We start from the raw sequence: 21,599 nt of genomic DNA on the forward strand, positions 1-21,599 counted from the left end.
AGAGAAACAACTTCAGTGAAAAATTTATTTGTATCTCAAACAAACCAAACAAAGACAGTATAATCAAACTAAGCATTGCATTACATATCAATAGCAAACCACACAAACAAACAAAAAAACATCAAATTTAAAACGAAATGGAAGTATGGAACTCATTCAAGCATTGGCCACTTGACTCGGAGAGAACAAACACAGTTTACAATCGGAAGATAGGAGAGATGTGGTTTCATACTTATCTGCTCCACCAACTACGGGCATTTCGACACCTCGTTTTACCGTGCTTACATAGTCTGGCCGGTACGTCCTTCCCAAAACCCCTTCCACTTCCTGTGAAATCCCCAAAAACCGAAACTGCACTTCCAGATGCGCGAAACAATCGTCCTTTGGTATGTTGTACCCATGGATTTTGTCATCCTGTTCTGTAACTGGAACGACAGTTACTGAAATCTCCGCAACTCCATTTACAGTAATCATAAGACTATTCACCCGTTCCGTTCTCTCAATCAAAAGTGTGTCATCTTCCGAGTTCCACTTTGAGAGATAACCTTCCCGGAGTTGAAAGGATGTGCCATCCAAAGTGAAGCTAAGGTGGTCGGTTGTTTCGTTCCATGTTTTGACCCGTTTGGCCTCGACTGTGAAGGTACGTGAATCAAACATGAGCCCTAGTGCTTGGATCCAGGTGAAATCTCGTGTTCGGTTTTGGGGCCGAAGACCGATGAATCGAGCATTGATTTGCATTGATCTGTCAGAGACAAGAGCATAGTGATTGTCTCTCTTTCCATTAAAATAGAAAACAACTCCGTCACCTCCAATGAATCGCGGGTCGTAGCATCCGGATCCCAAACCGTTACAGCTTGGCTTACGTCCTGCAATGCACTCCCATTATGATATTAGTAGCAAAAAATAACAAGATACCATATATATGAGAGAAATCTATATTAGACTGTTCTAGTGATCTTCTGATTGTAATTTCATGTATTATTTAATTTTAACGATTATTTTTGTTATTGTTACGGCACATCCAGTTGGGCAAGTGAGGCGTTTCAGAAAGCAAAAGCCGTTATTCTTGTTAAAACAAGCTCCTACATCTTGAGCTGAAGCAACTCCAATTGCATGTATGATATGATGTACACAGTGAGAAGCACAGATCTCATCTCAATAAACTTCATCTTAGATGTAAAGATCACTCTTAGCTAGGTTTAGTTCAATCCTATATATGTATTACTGGAGTAAAACTAGGGTACTGTTCTTAAGCTCACCAAGGTGTTTGATGAGCTTAACTCCAAAATATAGTATAGCAGTTTCAAATGACAAATTCAAGCAGTTAAAATCTATCTACTTCACAAGTGATTAATTTACATGCAAAGATTTTAAGTTTTCAAAATTTTTTAGTATAAAGTCAAGCGATCAAAATTAGAAGATTTATAAATTAATTTTAGTGCATTCATTTTTTGAGCATTTTTTGACCACTTGATTTTATACAAAATTAATTCAAAATTTTAAAAACTTTACATGTAAATTCATTACTCGTGAAGTAAATTGGTTTCAATGATTTAGATTTATTGTTTAAAACCAATCTAATAGATTTTGGAATTAAGCTCACGAAACACCTAGGTGAACTTAAGAACACCCTAGTTCTACTGTGTAAGTCTTATATAGAGATTTTGTATGGGGTTCAATTAGCTAGCCTTTTGACTTTCATGCAGCATCTATTATTTGGTACTTAGCACTGTTATCGAAAATGAATCCAAAGTGGGGAAGTCTATGATATAGTTTTTGAAGGAAACAAATCTGCTGTGATTCATTTGTTTTGAGATTTGTGCATATAAAACAATAGATTTTGAAATTTGTGCATTTGAACAAATAGAGGGATGGATTTGGAAAAGCAGGGTCCTGTGATTCTTTTGAGAATCACAGCAGATTTATTTCCGTTTTTGAACTACTTGGTAAGTTGTTAATTTAAAATCTTGCTCCTTAACATGTGAATGCCAATTTTGTCAATTCTTGCTTTGGTAGAGTAATGTATACATTGATTACCGAAGCGGGGAGTTCAAATTTAAAACCATGACAAGTTAGATTTTGTAAACATAGAGTGTAATTTGATGTCACCAAAAAAGAGTGTAATTTGATCCCTCCTCATATTTCAAAGACCACATTACGAGTGATTTGAGGACTTTTATCCCATACTGAAAATTATAAAAAATAATCAAACTTCACACAACTCACAATTTTACAAAAATTACCTCGACAAAATGCTTCACATTTGTTGCAGTCGAGATAGCATGCTTTGTTCTTCGATTTACTCGGCTTTGTATGCGGGCATTCAGCCGGGCAATGCAGACGTTTCAAAAAGCACTTACTATATCGGCGAACGCAAGTTACCGAATCTTGAGCTGATGCAACTCCAATTGCAAGTATGATGAAGTACACAGTGATGAGAAGCACAGATCTCATCTCAATAGATTTCATCTTAGATGTAGGCTAGAGATCACTTTTATTTGCTTGGTTTGGTTCAATCATGCACTATATATAAAGAACTATCTTAGTGCTTGTATTAACCTTTTTGACTTTCAAGTGTTTGCTTTGCCTTAATCTTGTTTGGTACTCAAAGCACTACTACAGAAAATACAGAAATTAAGTAACTTGAAAAGAAATGTCTTAGGAGTATATAGATTATAGACTACTTGGTGAGTTTTCAAAGTTTGTTTGTCATATTGTATATATAACTGATTTCAGCATGACAATCTGGCTGCCTAACATGAGACTTTGTTATTTTGTCACTGCCATGCTTGGTTTGGTTAATTTACATGAAGAGGGGAGTTCCAAACAAGACAAGTTAGGCAGATCTGGAAGTGTATGTAAATATGACCGGAGAAGTCAAACTTTTATCTTGGCTGATTGGATCAATTTTAGAGAAAACCTTTTGGATGTGTCATTTTTAATTAAAGATCCAAATTGATGCTTAAATAGTCACAAAAATAAATAATTCATGAATTTTTTATCTCATAGATGAAGGTTCGACCTCCTACATTTTCTCAAAAAAGAAGAAAAAGAAAAAAAAATAGTAAATATTACTGCGGAATGAAATCCGCTGCTATTTTCTTTCCGTGAACAGTAATCCTGCTATCTCTGTTTTTCCGAATCCAACTGTTCAATTTTTTTCGAGAACGAATCTCAAAGCAACTCTTTTCAAAACTTTTTTGTGCACGCATCTCAAAATAATTCAATGACTAAATTTGAAGCAGGTATAGCAAGAACACTGTTCATGAACGAGAATAACAACGGATTTTGATCCAGTGTGGTTGAGACATGAGAGTGCTACGAGAGTATAGACAGTATTATAAAATATGTAAAATATATAAAAATATATATGCTATGCGCTGCGATTCAAATTATTTTTTAGGCATGTTGGGTCATCTATATATTATGGATTTTTTTTTTGTTTTTAAATGTAGTTTGTAATATCTACAACATATAAGGGATAGAATAATAAGTTGTAAGCTTTCTCTCAAATTTGTCTCTCTTGTCATCTCTCTACTCTCTTTCCTACCTCGTCAAAATCCTAACAGCATAGATAATGCAATGCGAGTTTGAAGCAGTTAGTCATAATGAGCTTCATATGTAGAGTGGGAAAAATGGTAAGGCGAAACCGGCTCTGTCACGGAACGGCATGATTAGAGTACATAACGGCATGTCAGATGTGTCAATTACGTGTCATGATTCGCGTATCCCGTGTCGTGACCATTCGCGTACCGTGACCATCATTTAAAACTCTGGAACGGCACGTGAAAAATCTAGTCACAGCATGACACGACACGTAGTCACGTGAGTCACATGTAATTAGGACCATTAGAAAACTAATTTAAATTATGATTAAATGGTCACGCGAGTCACGCGAGGCACGTTTGGGCACAGCGTGACTCACGTGACATGACCATTCGCGTGTCGTGATCACCCCTTGATATTTTAGTCATGGTACCGTCACGTGAAAAATTAACTTGATCATAGCACGACACGTCACAAGACCAAAGTCACAGCATATTAGTCACAGTACATCACGATTTTTCCACTCTATTCATATGTCTAGAGAAAAACTAACATATTATATTATATCATTAGGTTCTTGGAAAGAGGAAACTAGATAGTACGTACTCACTACTCAGACACAACGAGAGAATTGAACTAATTTAGTTATACATCTACTGGTCATGAGCGGATCTAAATGAAGTGAATGGAAGTCAATATTTTTCCTGTTTTATAGATTATACATGCATACAGTGTATATATATTTTACCATATATATGTAATATTCTTAAGAATATTTGTATGTTTGAACCCATATATAAGTTAATTTGTGAGGATCATGCTATAATTGATCCTCATATATAGTCACAATTTACATAAGTTCTTTATTTGATTATTATATTGATACTAATACTTAATACGGTATTTGATTTCTTTTTAGTAGGGGTGTCAATGGGTACGGTACGGGTCGGGTGGAGACATTTTCATACCCATACCCTACCCATACCCATTAAAAATTGATCTTACCCTACCCTACCCTTACCCGTTAATATTATCGGGTAACGAAACGGTAGCGGGTGAATAATGGATAATACTAGTATAATAATTAGTTTTATTATATTTTACAAATTAAACATCAAAAACTCATTCATTTTAACACATATATAATTGCATTTCTAATAAAAAATAAAATAAATGTGCAATCAATTCCAACTAAATTATTTTTTATAAAGAATAAAAATTCAAAAACACTAATATACATTTAAGTGGGTTGAAAATTGAATTAAATATACATTTAAGTGGGTTGAAAATTGAATTGAATATATATTTGGATTTTATAATTACCCTATAGGGTAACGGGTACGAAATAGTCATTACCCATACCCTTACCCATTTATTTAACGAAAAAAATTTCTTACCCATACCCGTCTTATCGAATACGATACGGGTCGGGTAAACGGCTAAAAAGGTACCATTGACACCCCTACTTTTTAGGCTACTAGTTATATATGATACTAATTTCATTAGATCGATGCATATATATATATATATATATATATATATGCTGAATATGCTATTCTACCACAACCTATATATGAAGGAAAAAGTGATGAGTGAAATATAATGACACAAAACTATATATAAATGGATGATTCGAGATCAGGATATTTAGACAACTGATGTTACAATTAATTAATTCATCAAATTAGAAGATAAATTTATGCACAAGACCACACCTCAAGATAAAAGTATTGTCATTTGTATATAAAGATTGCAGGTTCAAAACACAATATCCGTACTAGAGTCATTATAAACTAAATAAGTAAATAACTTGTTTTATTATATTTAAAGTAGACTATCATGTTTTTTGTGTGAGAGATTGCAGACTCAAAATTCAGAGGAGAATCTCTTGTAAATATTAAAACAGTTAGGTGGCTTGACGTATTTCTAAATTTACTAAAAAAAAGTAGACCATTCATCAAACTTTGTTGAACGTAAAATTATTTATTTCTCTCAAAAATTTATACACAATTAAACAATTAAAATTCAAACCGTTTGTCGAAACAAAATAATTTTTAAATTACATCATAGTTAATAATTAAATAGTATGCAATTTTAATTACCGGTAAGAACATTCGTATAAGTTCATTATTTACACTTGTAACTTTATTTGCATTCTCATAAACATTTAATTAACTCACTAAACACATATTGGTTGATTTGAAAAAATATATTGGTTAAAATCCGACCCGTATAGTTTAATTGAATTTGAGTTTCATATAATTTATGAAAGAGCTAAAAATAATATTTGAATAGACAAAATATTAAATAAATTATGGTTATAAATTGTAAATTTAGTTATCTGCTTCAGAATTTTATTTAATTATTATTTATATATAGTGCTATTTATAAATGATGTTCTTATTATAAGTTTAAATTGTAGTGATAGATATAGAAAAAATATTGCATGAATATTGTTATCTTTAAGCTCTCATTGAAAACTTCACTTGCATGATTATTTGTTGGGTAATTAGATTTTTGTTTAATTTGCATTTTCTACTTATAATAATAAATAATTAGTCGTGCTTTTATATAAATCAATATCTGTTAATTTTTGGCACTGAATTGCACCAAATCCACAAAAGTCGCCTAAAAAAAGTATGAATTTAACGAATTTATATTATAATGGATGATTATAAATTAATTAAACATATTATAACCCTACTACAAAATAAATTGTAAACATAGCCAAATCCTTGTACATTCTTAGGTATAATCATTGAGTAACTCTTGTATTATATCCTGTTATATTTCATCAATAAATTGATGTTAACAAAATTTGACCGTCTCCTTCACAAAAATAAAGGAACCGATCATAATAGTAGGATATCAAAAATTCTCAAGGAATCAGTATCTAATGTCAAAAAGAGCTTAGTGAGTACAATATCACAAATCTCTAGTTAATGGAGTTGTTATGCGTGAAATCGACGCATGTTTGGCAACTGCAATCAGAGAAACGGCAAGTCTTGCAACCGAAACAGACGCATTTGGTGCAACCTTTGCATGATGGAGATCTTAAACAGCCCCTTAACACCTTGCGACTCGCTCTCTCCTCGTCATCTTCACATGTAATCCTACATAAATACAAAATACAAAGTACAGGGTTGAATACATGGTACAAGTTCCAAATGTATAATATACAATAACTGCACAACAAAGATTAAGGAAATGTCAAACTTGAAAAGGTACTATACTATACAAAAATGCTAAAAGACAAAAGTCTACATCAAAAGATAAGGTGGGAAATTTTGATCTTCCCACCTGACCAGGATTCTTTGAAAAACCAATGACCTTAAACCTTACCTGGCAGAAACAGTTCAACAGGAGCCAAACTTTACACTGACTAGATCTGAAACCAAGTTGCTGATCCCTTACCAGGCATGACGCTCTTACCTGACCAACTGGACCCAACTTACAACCCTATCCCTATCAGATACACACACACACACAAAAAACAGTAAATGGTTTATTTCAGGACAATAAACCTCACATGATAGGTAAATACTGCAGGATACAATCACCTAAATCCAACGGTCACGAGGTAGTCATGGTTGTGGTCCGGGTTGTTGGAGCATGGGCATCATGGCGTGAGCAAAACATGACAACATTTGCTATAGAGTTCAAAAATGCGACACAACTGCTACATGAAACTACACTGGAGGAGATTTTACTAGTGCATTTTGTAGTCTTATTGCAATTTTATTTTCACTATAGCAATGTTGTATTAGATTTTTGATGGAAGTGTTGTACAGAATTTTACTTCTTAATACAATTGTCAGTGAGCAACCAACTCCCTGACCCTAAAAAAAAATAACCCTCACATGACCTTTAATCCCAACACAACTGACACAGAACCAAACTTGTCATGTAGAAACTTGAAACAACCAGGACCTGAAATAACACCATACATGAGATGACCTGAACCCAAAAGAGACCTGGACCCAAGACATCCCAAAACCTGATGCGAAATAACCCGAAATGAATCCAAACCAGACTTAAACCATTCTGTTTACCACATCTTGTAAAAGGCACATTAAAAATAATCCTAAGATCGTTTGGTGATCATACTTTTGACCAACATCATTTCCCTAAGATTAAAATGTATAACGCTTACTTGTCAAAGGTTAAGTCAGAGCACTGCCAATTACGATTGGCAACTGCATCATGGTACACACGGCATTCTTCCTTTGTCCTCAGACGAAACCTTCTCTCTTTGTTGCAGCTGGAGCAACGAACAAACTCATCACGGTGATATTGCCGCCCATAGTGGGACCCATTTGGAGACCTCCTTTGTGATTTGTTGTAGTACTTGAGAAGTGAAGTTTTGGCAAGTGGTGTTTTCTCTCCTTGAACAATGACCCAAATTGTATTCTTCCATTTGCCGGCCGTCTCTCGGCCCGAGTGTTTCTCGAATGCTGCTGGAGTGAGATTATCTGCTTGAACATATTTTTCTTTGAAAATTAGAACTCATTTCTCAGACTAGCTTAGTAACCAAGTTTACATGAAAGAAAAAAAATATATAAATAAAGACAATAAATAAGACTGTTCAAAACACACAAAATATCAGACAACACAGTAAGAAGATATTGTTTTAATACATTCAAGAATCAACAGCACTATTGGTACTACCTATGAACAGTAAAGCATTGGTAAAAGCAGCAACTTGCTTGAATATCTAGCAACTAGTTTGAAGTGGCAAATCTGAAAGATGTTTATTTTGGTGGAAAACTAATTAAAGCTGCCAATTATTTAGCAACACTATACCTAAAGAATATGTGCAAAAAGAAAAGAAAAATTAAGATAGGATTACAAACTATAATAGAGATAAGTACATTTATGATTTTAGGGATCAATGATTAACATAAATGTTACAAGGCATCCAGGAACAGAATAGCCAAGTACTTTTACCTTATATTTTATGGGGTTGCTATGCAATTTCAATCAAGTACAGCAGAAATTTAATTGGAACTGACAACTTCAATATTTTTTTACAAAATTGGTGGGAAACTGGGAACACTAATTTGTAGAGGATCCATATTAATTCTACTTTACTAGCACCAACTTATATACTTTTTGAAAAGTGACTTTGAAGTGCCCCAAATCCCAAAGAACAAGTGTTAACATCATGCCATGAACAGAGGTTTGTTGGGAGAAAGATCACATAACATAAATGCAAATAAAATAAAAAATGCACCAAATTGGGAAATTTTCAACTATCTAGTAATTTTTTTTTTTTGAGGTGACTATCTAGTAATTGCTAGATGCTAACGTGTCAAGCAACTAACCAAGCAACCTTAAAAAAACAAAAAATGTTCATAAAATATTTCCTAATGCATGCAAGTTAGCTTTTCATTACGCAAACAAAAAGTAAATAACAATCACCTTTAAATCTTCATTGCATGACACAAAATAAACAAACGGTATGTATATATAAACCTTAAAACCCATGATCAAATCTAATTTGAATTCTGAATATAAATCCAGTCAACAGGTAGATATATGAACCCAACCAAAAGATTTCATCATGAAATTATGAAAACCTAAGGAGCAAACAAAAGCACTTAATTATATATTATACGCACACCCAAGAGAAAAAAAAATGAAATAAATAAGAGAACATAAAATAAAGAATCTAGAGCAGAGACTACAAAATGATTATTGACCCAAATCCAAACTAATAGGTCAAATCAAATAAATAATTTATTCTATAGAAGAAAACAAAAAATTGTAACCTTCATTGCAACCAGGTATGCACTGACAAGAAACCCTGAGATCACCAGAAGGGAAAACCCTAAGCGTCCCCACTGCGTCCCCATAGCGGTGACTCGTACAACCACATGTTACCTCCACGTTTTCTCCTTCTTGCTTCAACCCACTCATCCCATTCACCTCCTCTTCGCTAAACATCTCCATGCGTCACCCAAAAAGAAACCCAAACCTCTGTGTGAAACGAAGAGAGAAATTGTGTGTACTTTTTGTTCTATTTTTAAGAGATGGGAACGAAAGGCGCCAACTTTTTTTTTTTCTGGGATGTTAGGTGAGAGAGAGATCGGAACGGAAACGCAACCGCTTAACTAGAAACCAAACTCACCATGAAAACGAAATGCGAGAGAAGAGAAAAAAAAAAAAAAAAGAATCCATAAAACCTAGAGGTTAAACAAAAGTTCTGAGTGTGCCTTTTGATTAAGCTGCGGCCTTTTGGGTTTTTTGGAGGTGAGAGAGAGAGAGAGAGAGAGGGGGGGGGAGGAGAGGTGAAAAGGGGTGGGGCATTTTTGGGAATAAACAAAAAGTGAGCTGGCCTCGAGAATTGTACGAGTCCATGACATGATCTCAGACTGTACCTCACTCTTACAACTTTGTACTCGGAAAAAAAGAACTCTCACGGAGTTTCCAGATTTGATTTTCTATGGATATCAAGGTGCATCCAAATGTGTGGTAAAATATGAGGTCTGTTCGGCAATCACTATTCTTGTGAGAAAAAGTGTAAGGGTCTGTTCGGCTCTGTTACTGTTTACGTGAAAAAATAAAATTTCAGTTCAACTTAATTTTTTTTTTTCACAAAAACAGTAAAAAACAGTTCAATTCTTATGCCTAAACTCATTTCCGATAGCAGACCGAACAGACTCTAAAAGTGAATGTTATTGTTTACATGAGAAAAAAAAAATTACTCGGAATTTGTTTTTTCCATGTAAACTGTAATAATTAACGTTTTAAATAACAATTATTGTATTGTTATATAAAGTCTTAAAAAATAATTATAGCTAACTATAATACTAAAAGCGATTAATAGCGTTGTAGTTTTTCAAATCTAAAAATACTATTGTGTGGCTATTGTACAACTATAGTTATTATCTAAAAATTTAATAATAATACTAAAATTATAATAAAAATATCATCTTCAAATTCCATTCTTCCTCCCATCTTTATAATTGAACGCATAGAAATAACATTGATCTATAAATTTGTATTATTTTGATTTTTGAATAATAAAGTCCAAATAAAATTTACACACACAAAATTAATACTCTTTGTATCACTATTTGAGTATTTGAACTATGAGTAGGATTAAAATATTTCATTTGTTTTGTATTTCAATCTTGACCCATATATTTATCTTTGTTTTGGAAGTTCAAACGGTCAATTGAATCTCTTACCATGATCTCTATATTAAAATGTACTTAAAGACCAAATTTCATATTTATTTATCTTTTAATTTTTTAATTTTTTTTAGTACAAAATCAATATTTTTTCAGAAGATTTTGAACTATTAAAAAATAATAATTTTGTATTTATCTAAAAAGTTAGTAAACAAATATAAAAAAATATATAATATTTGGTTTCCGGGTATATTTTCATATGAAGATTATGTTGAACGATTCGAATCAACTGTTTAGAATTTAAAAAAGAAGATAAAAGATGTGAAACATAATTGGAACACGAAACCAATGAAACATTTTAAACCTTGTATTAGTGATCCAATTGCTATATTTTCATACGTTAACATGTATAGCATTGGTTTTAATATTATGACTCATGTTTAGACTTTGCTCCAAAAAAAAAATATAACTGAAGAAAATGTTAGTTTATAATATAAAATAATTTTACTTGACAGCCACTCTCAAGATTTCAAAAAAAAAAATATAAAACATTTTCTACATATAAAAGAAACATCATTTTACATTTTAAAAAATTGGAACAAATAAAGTTATTTTTGAAATATTAAAGATATATACAAGGATAATTAACAACTTGATTAATTAAATACGTAGTAATTAAAAGAAAATGATATTCAAGAATATTGTATTGTTTTGAAGGATATATTAAACTAGACATGTGGAACATATATCTTTTGTATGATGAGAGATAACCACTATGCGGATCTGAATCTGCTTCTTTTTTTAAGGAAAGGAGCAACCTCATTTTCTTTCATCTGAATTATTAAAAATCTATTACCCGGCTTCAATTACATCTGAATCGTTTCAACATATTAAATTGATATAAAAGAAATAAGTAATTAAAGCTGTATGATGGATTTTGAATGATTCAGATGAAAGAAAAAAAAAGATACTCCTTTTCTTAAGAAAAAAAAAAGATTTGAATCCACCAGTGTTTTAAATAGCGCCGCTATAGCGTTTTCCGACCAAAAAAGCTATGGCGCTATGCCCAAATAGCGCCGCTATAGCGCGCTATTCCGCGCTATAGCGCCGCTATTTGAGCATAGCGCGATTTTTTTAACCCGTACGCTATTTCGCGATAAACGCTATTTAAACCATTGGAATCCACCATTATGCATACAAGGAACATCTGATCAAAAAATAAAAAGAGAGAAACTAAATCATCTGAATAAAAAATATAAAAAAAAATATGGCACGACTAAAAGATATAAAGAATTAACAACTAAATAAACTGAATAAAAATATTAAAAAAATATGGCACAACTAAAAGATATAAAGAATTAACGCTCTACTTGGAGCATGAATTTCTTAAACGATTCAAATGTTGATCAGCGGTCGGTCAGGCGAGTTTTAAATATTAGACATGCTATCTCGAACCCCTAATTTTATTAAATAATAACGTTTAATTTTCTATATTTAAAGCAAAATTCTGAATTATTAGTAAAAAAATTACGCCGAAATCACAAAATCATAATTAATACATGAATCAAATCCATTACAATCAACCTACATCTGGGGGGGTATTGGTGTCATTTAGTAGGTTTTGAACCAAACTGAATTAGTTTGGATCAAATAGTTCGGTTTTTTCGGATTATAACTTCGTTTAATTTGGTTTGGAAATTTTCAAAACCTAAATAACTGAACCGACCGAGTTTATGTATTATGAATTTGGTCTGGACTATTTCAGTTTATTTCTTAATATCCCACTTTATTTCTTAATATCCCAATTTATTTCTTAATATACTTGAATTTATTATAAATCAATTGTTTTAAATAAAAAAAATTAATATATTTCGACTTGAATCAAACAAACCGAAATAAAACTTTAATTCGATTCGATTCTATTGCAATGCTAAATCAGTTCGGTCCGGTTCAATCCGAATTATAACTTTGATTTGCCTATTTCTGATGAAGGCCCTACCTACATCTCCATCTGACAAACTAGACAAGAATCACGAGACTTGATTTCGATCGTCATACGTCAGACCTTATCCAGGGTACCTTCTTAGTCAAAATAGCACATCATCAAATGTTGAGATCAGAATATCAGATCGAGGTGGTGATAAATGGGCAAACCAGAAAAGTAAGAAAAATACTAAATTAGCGTGGTTCGGTTCCTTTCTTGCAAATCCTGTCTCGGGCGATTGCTCGGAGAAGTGCATGCCATGATACAATTCTACTGTTGCAAACGGATCGGATACTGGTAAAATTATATTCGTATTCATTTTTATTTTTTAATACGGATACGGATTGATATATACATAACTTTCTGTATAATGTATTATCTACTCTTTAAATATAGATAATTAAAATTAAAATTTATATTTATATATGTATTCGTACAAATATTTGAATATTTATATTTAATATGAGGAGAGATCCAATTACACTTTTTTTTTATGATGTCGGATTACACTATATTTTCGAAGTCTAAATAGTTGATTCAAACCATTCAACATGATGGATATGTTAAAATGCCCTTGTAGATCCAATTTTACATATATATATTTTTTACTATTTATTAAGATGGGTACAAAAATTCAATGGTCTGAATATAACGATTTTGTTAAATACTTAATAAATAGTAAAAAATTCTAAAAAATGTAAAATTTGATATGCAATCACATTTTAATATATTCATTATGTTGAACGGTTTGGATCAACTATTTTAACTTTGAAAACTTTGAAAATCAAGAGTGTAATTCGGTGTCACAAAAAAAGATATAATTGGATCCCTCTTCATTTAATATTCAGATACGAATTCGAATACAGACGGATAATATATGATCTATTTGTTCCTCTGGAAAGAATTTATATCACCATAAAGTAGCTCAAATTTTGAGGTTATATTCAGACCGTCCGATCTGCTTTAGCGTGAATATTAAAGTGATTATGTGTATTCCATCTCGAGTCGACTTGGTCCGAATTTTGATTAGACGGTTCAAATCTAAACTCAAAATTTAATTAAGTTAATTCCGAAGATCTTTATGTTAGAAATATCCTACAGACAAAATTATTTAAGTCAAGTTAATAGTTTACTATCTGAAATTAAGTATGGATTAAGATATCGGGTCGAATGTTTATGGATCTGAAGATCCACTTTCTTTCTAGTTCAATGCATCTGGATAAGTCTCTCTGAATTGATGCCACTGAAGTAGTGCAACTATAAATGGTGCATCCGAACTAGTGTTTATGTTTTAAAATAGACTGTAATAGTTCATTTTTAAACCGATTTTTATTGTCCATACTTGAGAAAAAAACGAGAGAGTAATAATGAGCAAAAAAGAGTTGTTAATTAGTTGTCAACTTGTTCGTATAAATAATGATAGAAATGTAACCGATTTTTATTGCGTAGATTCAATACTAGAAGTCTAGAACGAAAAGGAATTAAACAAGGTTGCAAGTTTTTTTAACTAGATGAGAATCTTTCACTGCGTGCGTATGTAGTGGGAAACGCTATTCTCTGTGGAGGTTTTATCTGCGAAGCTGTGCAGTGGTTTTGATCTGGTCTGTTCGTTTCGGATCGGACGGGCTGGATTAAGGATTTATCAAATTTTAAGTTTTTTTTTAAATTCGGACAAGATCTGATCTGATGCGTCTGATTCGAAACGAACGGACCAAATCAAAACCACCGCACAGCTCCGCATGTAAAACCTCCGCAGAGGATACGCTTCCTATATAGTGGTAGACTTTATCTTCAATTTAATTCTTAATTATTTGAATTTTATTTCAAATAGTAATTAATTAACTGAATATAATATAAATTGTTGCGTCTGTAATCCATCTGAATTTCTAACACATCTCTCTATTTTTGCGCCCCACCACCATGCATGTTTCATCGCATGTCTTATTGGATGCGATTCACCAATGGGCCCCACCATCATGCATGTTTCATCGCATATCTGATTGGATGCGGTTCACCTATGGTCTATGGAGTTCGCTCTCAAACTTTTTGAGTTCATCTATCAAGGATTGAACATAAGGTACTCATCAATGAAATCTAATTATAAGTTCTAAGACGATCTAAAAATAAAAATAGCCGAAATTTTTATTAATACCCAAAAATAATATGAAATTATCGAATCTACTCATTTTTCGGTGGAATTCAAAAATTGCCCCTTCCGGTGATTAAATAACCGGATTAAAACCAACTTTCCGGTGATTTAGTCACCGGATCCAAGAAACAATGTCCGGTTATAAAATAACCGGAAAGTGGAATGTTTGTTTTGCTTGCTTTTTTTTACAAAACATAAATTTTTAAATTTCTTGTATTGAAATATTAGAAATGTTGAATATATTTATTTGAAAATAGATGGAATACAATATAATTTGATTTATTAGAAATGCTGCAACAAATAATCTAGATCAACATTTTTCAGGTCGGATTTTTCACTATTGTAAGAAAATTTAATATATTTCTTTATGTGTTATTGGAAAAAAATAAATATGCTTTGAATGTGATTTATTGATTGCAGTTCAAAAGTCACTTCTAGATAATACAGAAAATATTGTGACCCTTCTAGTACATTTAATTTCTAAAAAATTGTATCTATTTTGAGAATTCTTTTGTAATATCAATCATTAAATAACTTAAAGTTTTTGTTTTTTTCAAAAATAGATACAACTTTTAGAAATTAAATGTACTAGAAGGATGACAATATTTTTTGTATTTATCTAGAAGTGACTTTTGAACCGGGACTCATAACTTAGAATCTAAGTATTTTTATTTTTTTTCCAATAACACATAAAGAAATATATTAATTTTTCTTACAGCCGCGAAAAATCCGACCTCAAAAATGTTGATTCGGATTGTTTGTTGCAGTATTTCTAATAAATCAAATTATATTGTATTCCATCTATTTTCAAAGAAATATATTCAACATTTCTAATATTTCAATACAAAAAATAAAAATTTAAAAAATTTATGTTTCATAAAAAAAAAACCAAACAAACATGCCACTTTCCGGTTATTTTATAACCGGATATTGTTTCTTGGATCCGGTGACTAAATAACCGGAAAGTTGGTTTTAGTCCGGTTATTTAGTTACCGGAAGGGGCAATTTTTGAATTCCATTGAAAAAGTGAGTAGATTCAGTAATTTCATATTATTTTTGAGTATTAATAAAAATTTCGGTAAAAATAGGGTACAAGGGAGCATTAAAAACATAAAACATAATAAATAGCAACAATAATAAGAATCCGAATTATTGTCTTGAATGCTAATATGAAATAATAAGACAATATAATAACAATAATATTTATATATAGACTATCACATTAAACGGTTCAGATTGACTATAAAGTTTTCTCAAACAAAAATATTGATTTTAGTACACTGGATCAATATGCGCTATGTTATCATAGCCTCACTCTAATAATAATATCTAGTACGTAATTTGTGAATTTTTTGAAATGAAATGTGTTTGTTGTGACGAGCTAATTAGATTGGTATTCTGTCGTTGTTTTTTTTTTTTTTTTTTTTAAATTATGAGTTAGAAGTCAAGCCACCCCAACACATTTTTAAACTTCTATGCTTATTATAGAACATTTTCTCACTTTGTGGATTTCAAACTCATGACCTCTCACATGAAAGTCATGTATTTTTGCTACTAGATTAAAGACAGATTCTTCTGTCGTTGTTTTCTATTTCCTCATTTTACAATTGCTGTAGCATTTTTTTTTCATTTTATAATTTTTTCTTTCGAGAAATTAAGTCAGAAAATACTTCTCAATCAAGAAAGATCAAAGAATTTAGCAGATGATTAAGAGCGATTAGAGTAATTTTGAATAATACAGATAATTTCGTGAGGATAAAATAGTAATATAGAAATTAGAATTACTTAACTCGTTGTAAATATTTTTTTTAATCAATCTATTATTAGTAGGCATAAAAGTCACTAACTTTATAGAAAAGAAAAAGAAATTGGAACTCTACTCTCTTAGATTTTTTTTTTTTTTTTTTTAATATCTGAAAGCCTAATCTTCTAAATTTTAAATTTTAATATTCACAAAGAAACTTTTACACTTTTATTTGAGGTTTAAATCGTGATCTTTCATACGAATAAGGTTACTATTTGCTATCAAATTAAAGACTGATTCTCAACAGTTTAAGATATTATTATGAATTAATAAAATGATAATTCCACCTCTGTTGGTTATGGGAATCTCGTGCTCCTTTCTTTTACTATTAGTTTGTCTTTATTTTGAAAAATAATTGGAACAACCTAGCTTTGTCAAACGAATGAAAACATTGAAAATTTTATGCGGAGAAATTTGTGTAGAACGATCCACTTAAAATATTTTCAAACTACGGAAGAAATGCAATTTTTTTTCTAATTGCATATACCACCATAGAATACATCTATATTTTTTCTAATTGCATATACCACTTAAAATATGTTTGTGCTTGACATTTGACAACGACTTAGGTGTCATGCGGCCATTATGAGGTATGAGTGCCACGTCAATCTAGTGTCAGATAAATATTTTAATTTCTAGTGAAAACAAGAGGTTAAATCGAAGAGTCAAACTGCTTTTATACATGACTTGTCTTTATTTTTAAAATTTTAAAATATAAAACTTAAAGGTTAAAATAAAATTATTAGATATGATCTACGTTATTTTAGATATGTACGTGTAAAAAATTATGGCATTTTAATTTTATTTTGATTGCCATCAAGAGGTTGTAAAAAATGCATTAATGTGGATGATTTTCAGACGTTGATTTTTGAACTTATTGATTCACATAAAAACAAAATTGAAATGTTATAATTTTTTATAAGCACATAGAGAAAATAATATAGATCACATCTAACGGTTTTATTTTGACTTTTAAGTTTTAAATTTTGAGTTATTAAAGTTTTAAAAAATGGAGACATGATGGATGCACAAAAAATGGAGGCATTTGAACCGTCCTCTTTATAGAGAAGAGAGAGAGAGAGAGAGAGAGAGAGAGCAAAGCTAGGGTGTGATGTGCTCATCAAGTGGTTTAGTGAGCATAATTCCAAAAGTATATCGAATCAGTTTCAAACGACGAATCCAAACCGTTAAAATCAATGTACTTCATGAGTGATGCATGTACATGCAAAATTTTAAAAGTTTCGAATTCTTTGACCGCTTAACCTTTTAGGAGTACCTCGATTGCAATAGTTTGGATTCGTCATTTGAAGCCGATTCAATATACTTTTGAAGTTGTGCTCACCAAAACCTCTTGATGAACACATCACACTTTAGCTTTGCGCGCATGCGCTCTCTATACACACACATAAAGGAAGAAAGGCTCAATCGGGCATTGGAGTAGTAAATTTCAAAACAAATGAGCATCAATCTATCGTTGATCTAGTTACAAAGTTTTTCAAGAGGGAGATTATCGGTTCTAAATTCGAAAGAATTTTTTAAGAATGTTAAATAGTTTAATGGACTGGCTTTCATTTTTTATTAAAAAAATATAACAAATAATAGAGAAATAATAATAATAAGTTCATATTTGATAAGTGAAGTAAATATTAAATCACTATATAAAGTGTGTATGTTTGACAGTACTGACTGATTTCAAATAAAAAGATGAAATTAAGGTGCAGATGCATGATTTTCATCGCGTAGATCAAGAAATTATCAAATCGGATTCAAACTCATTAGAATTCTAAGGCCTAAAAATTCAATCTACCTATTGCAAATTCAGTTTAACAATCCTAATTTGCAATTTCATAAAACCAATTTTTTTTTAGAATTCTAACTTATCGCAGAGAGCACAATCACAAAATTAGCGAATTATATCCGAATTATACCTGAATAATTCGTTTTTTGAGTGATACAGAATCGAATTATTCAGTTGACCGAACTTTGACCGAATTAAACTATAATACTTCACAAATTTTTCAAAAAAATTTCAGAATATTTTTTTTGCTCTCTTGCAAAACTAAGATTTCTGATCCGAATAATTCCAAATAATTTCCAAATTATATCTGAATTATTATTATTATTTTTTTGAAAACTTGGTAGTAACTACCAAGGTTCGTGAGAGGAAATCGAACTCTCAACTTTTAGATATAACAACTCAAGAATATTTTCCTAGCCAATTGTGCTACCTTCTCCTTCTCATATCTGAATCATTTTCAAATGAGGAATTTTTAACTTAACCAGATCTAGAGTATTAACAATACCCTTAACGGGTATACCCTACCCTACCCGCCCGTGCCCGTCGCCCGGGGTACCCGTGCCCGAGCCCGGGTATGGGTCGGGTACTCGAGTACGCGGGTAAGGGCAAAAATCGGACCGGACCCGGTTTTTTTGATCAATACCCGACCATACCCTACCCGACTATACCCGTACCCGACTAAACCCGTACCCGACTACCCGAGTATCCGTACCCGTATACCCGACCACTGTTCATGCATTTCAAAATTTGTATTTTTTCCCCCCAAAAAAATCAGAAAAAAACCAGAAAAAATCAGAAAAAACCAGAAAAAACCAGAAAAATCAGAAAAAACCAGAAAAAAACCAACAAAAAAAACAAAAACAAAAAAAACCAGAAAAAAAACAGCAAAAAAAAAAAAAATACCCGTACCCACCTTACCCGTGAAGGGTACACGGGTAAGGGTATAGGACGGGTAGGGTATGATTTTTAAAAATTATACCCGCCATACCCGTACCCGTATACCCTTGTACCCGAGTATACCCGTACCCGAGACGTACCCGTACCCGTCCTGGATATACCCGGGGTACCCGTACCCGCCCGAGTATAAATACACTATCCAGATCCAACCCCAATAATTCATTTATTACTATGCCGGAAAGAGAGACAAGGAGGCGAGCAATTATGTCGCAGAAAGAGTCAAAGAGGTCCTGTCTAAGACTTAAGAGAGCGTGTAGCTTTCTGTGTCGCGGAGAGAGAGCACGGCGTCGCTTTTTTTTTTTTTAATTTTTTCAGTGTCACGAAAAGAGTCAGAAAACTAGAGAGAGTAGCATAGACTAGAGACCTAAAATATTGATTTTATTTTTCAGCTGAGCCGGCCTAATATTATTTTTATTTGAGCTCTAGATTCTCTGTTGTTATAAATTATGGGCTCATAGGGGAATTCACATCCTCTCCAATACCTGATAAGGGAATCTTTTACAATTACTAGATCTGAACCGTACTTTTTAACTTGGCACGAATCTCAAAGCCAAAAATACAGCCCCCTACAGTGACCCGAATCCCAAGCTGATTGAGATTTAATCTCAAACCGTAAAGTAAGTGATCCGCTGCAATATCTGTGCAATACCTGAGAGGATACAGATTCCTCATAGGGTAGGGCAATTTTTTTTTAGAGTAGTGTATGAGCTCAAAAAACAGTATCTAAAAGCTGAATTTGAATTTCCGTAATAAAATAGTTAGAGTAAAGCTCGGGTATGATGTGCTCACCAAGAGAATTTGGTGAGCATAACTTTAAAAGTTCATCGAATTGGCGTCAAACGTCGAATTCAAACTGTTGAAATCCATGTACTTCACGAGTGATGCATATACATGCAACATTTTGAAAGTTTCAAGTTTATTTGCTACAAGATTAAGCGGTCAAAGGAATAGTAAAAATTAAATATATAAAACAACTTATGAATTAACTTATAAACAGTAACAAATTTATACAATTAATTATTTTTTTATATTAAAACTCATTTAAATTTACAAAGTATTCATTTTATCTTTTATTAAAAAAAAATATATATATATATAGTTCGTGTAAGAAAAATATTACATCTTCTAATTGATCGGTTTCCAATGATAGATTGTCTATTTTTCTACTTGTGAGATATACATAGTGACATTTATGCATATGTTTGTGTATTTCATCATAAGTAAGAAAGTGAATCACTTGCTCTTACAACTGACAAATTAAAAAACTAAATATTTCTTGTAAACATGCTTTATTTATTTTTTCTTAATAAAGAGTAAAATATTACTTTATAAATAATTAATTAATAAAAGTATATTTATTTACACAGGTAAAATAGTAAACTCTATTAATTTAAAATTGATATTAATAATTAGGAAGTGTAATTCATTTTTTTTTAAACAAGGATTAATTTATCATGAATATTATGACCATGTCGTACATAAAACTATTAAATATTAAATTAACTGACAAGAGCGGTCATCGTCATCGATTGCTTATGATTGCCAAATTAGCAGTTCGACAGTCAACTTGTGACAAAATAAAAATTTGTCAAAAATTTGAAAACCCCAAATTCTCATTAATCTATGAGTAAGGCTGCGGTACTATGGGTTGCATAGAGGGCTACGGTGCTACGGCTCAATATTTAAATTTTTAAAATTCTAATGATCGATTCGAACCGTTTATCTTATTCTCCATATTAATATGTGTTTGAAGACCAAATTTTACAATTTTTGAAATTTTTTTACTATTTTTTAGATAGGTAGAAAATCAAATATTTGAATGACGCAGAATTTTTTAGATCAAGTGATTTTCTACCTATCTAAAAAAATAGTAAAATTTGGTCTCCAAATACATATTAATATGGAGAACAAAATGGACTGTTCGGATCGACCATTAGAATTTTGAAAACTCGAATATTGAGCCGTAGCACCGTAGTTCTCTATGCAACCCATAGCAACGTAGCCTTATTCTTTATCTATTTATCTATCTATGATATTTGCTCTAGCCTTGGGAATTTTATCAATATTTTACTATAATGGTTTACTAAACTGTAAAAATAGTATATTTTCCTCCTTTACCCTGAGACTGACAGCAATAATTGCTAAAACAAAATATAATTTTGGTTGTTTTTAACTACTATAAGGAAAAAAAAAAAAACAAGATTCCTGTAAAAAATACTAATGTA

At 31.6% G+C, this 21,599-nt stretch overlaps 2 protein-coding genes across 2 annotated transcripts; both read right to left on the reverse strand.

Moving 5' to 3' along the window:
* Positions 1-11: 11 nt before the first annotated feature.
* LOC144544334 (uncharacterized) lies at positions 12-2,494 on the reverse strand. Its single transcript, XM_078292818.1, has 2 exons — positions 2,244-2,494; positions 12-866 (listed from the first exon to the last, which is right to left on the reverse strand). The coding sequence occupies exons 1-2, from the start codon at positions 2,467-2,469 to the stop codon at positions 157-159; spliced, it is 936 nt and encodes a 311-aa protein (XP_078148944.1). The 5' UTR covers positions 2,470-2,494; the 3' UTR covers positions 12-156.
* Positions 2,495-6,288: 3,794 nt separating this feature from the next.
* Positions 6,289-9,968, reverse strand: LOC144544558 (protein ULTRAPETALA 1-like). Its single transcript, XM_078293090.1, has 3 exons — positions 9,318-9,968; positions 7,700-8,018; positions 6,289-6,659 (listed from the first exon to the last, which is right to left on the reverse strand). The coding sequence occupies exons 1-3, from the start codon at positions 9,496-9,498 to the stop codon at positions 6,482-6,484; spliced, it is 678 nt and encodes a 225-aa protein (XP_078149216.1). The 5' UTR covers positions 9,499-9,968; the 3' UTR covers positions 6,289-6,481.
* Between the last annotated feature and the right edge of the window lie 11,631 nt (positions 9,969-21,599).

Source organism: Carex rostrata, chromosome 26, assembly GCF_964058835.1.
Source record: "Carex rostrata chromosome 26, lpCarRost1.2, whole genome shotgun sequence".
NCBI lineage: Eukaryota > Viridiplantae > Streptophyta > Magnoliopsida > Poales > Cyperaceae > Carex > Carex rostrata.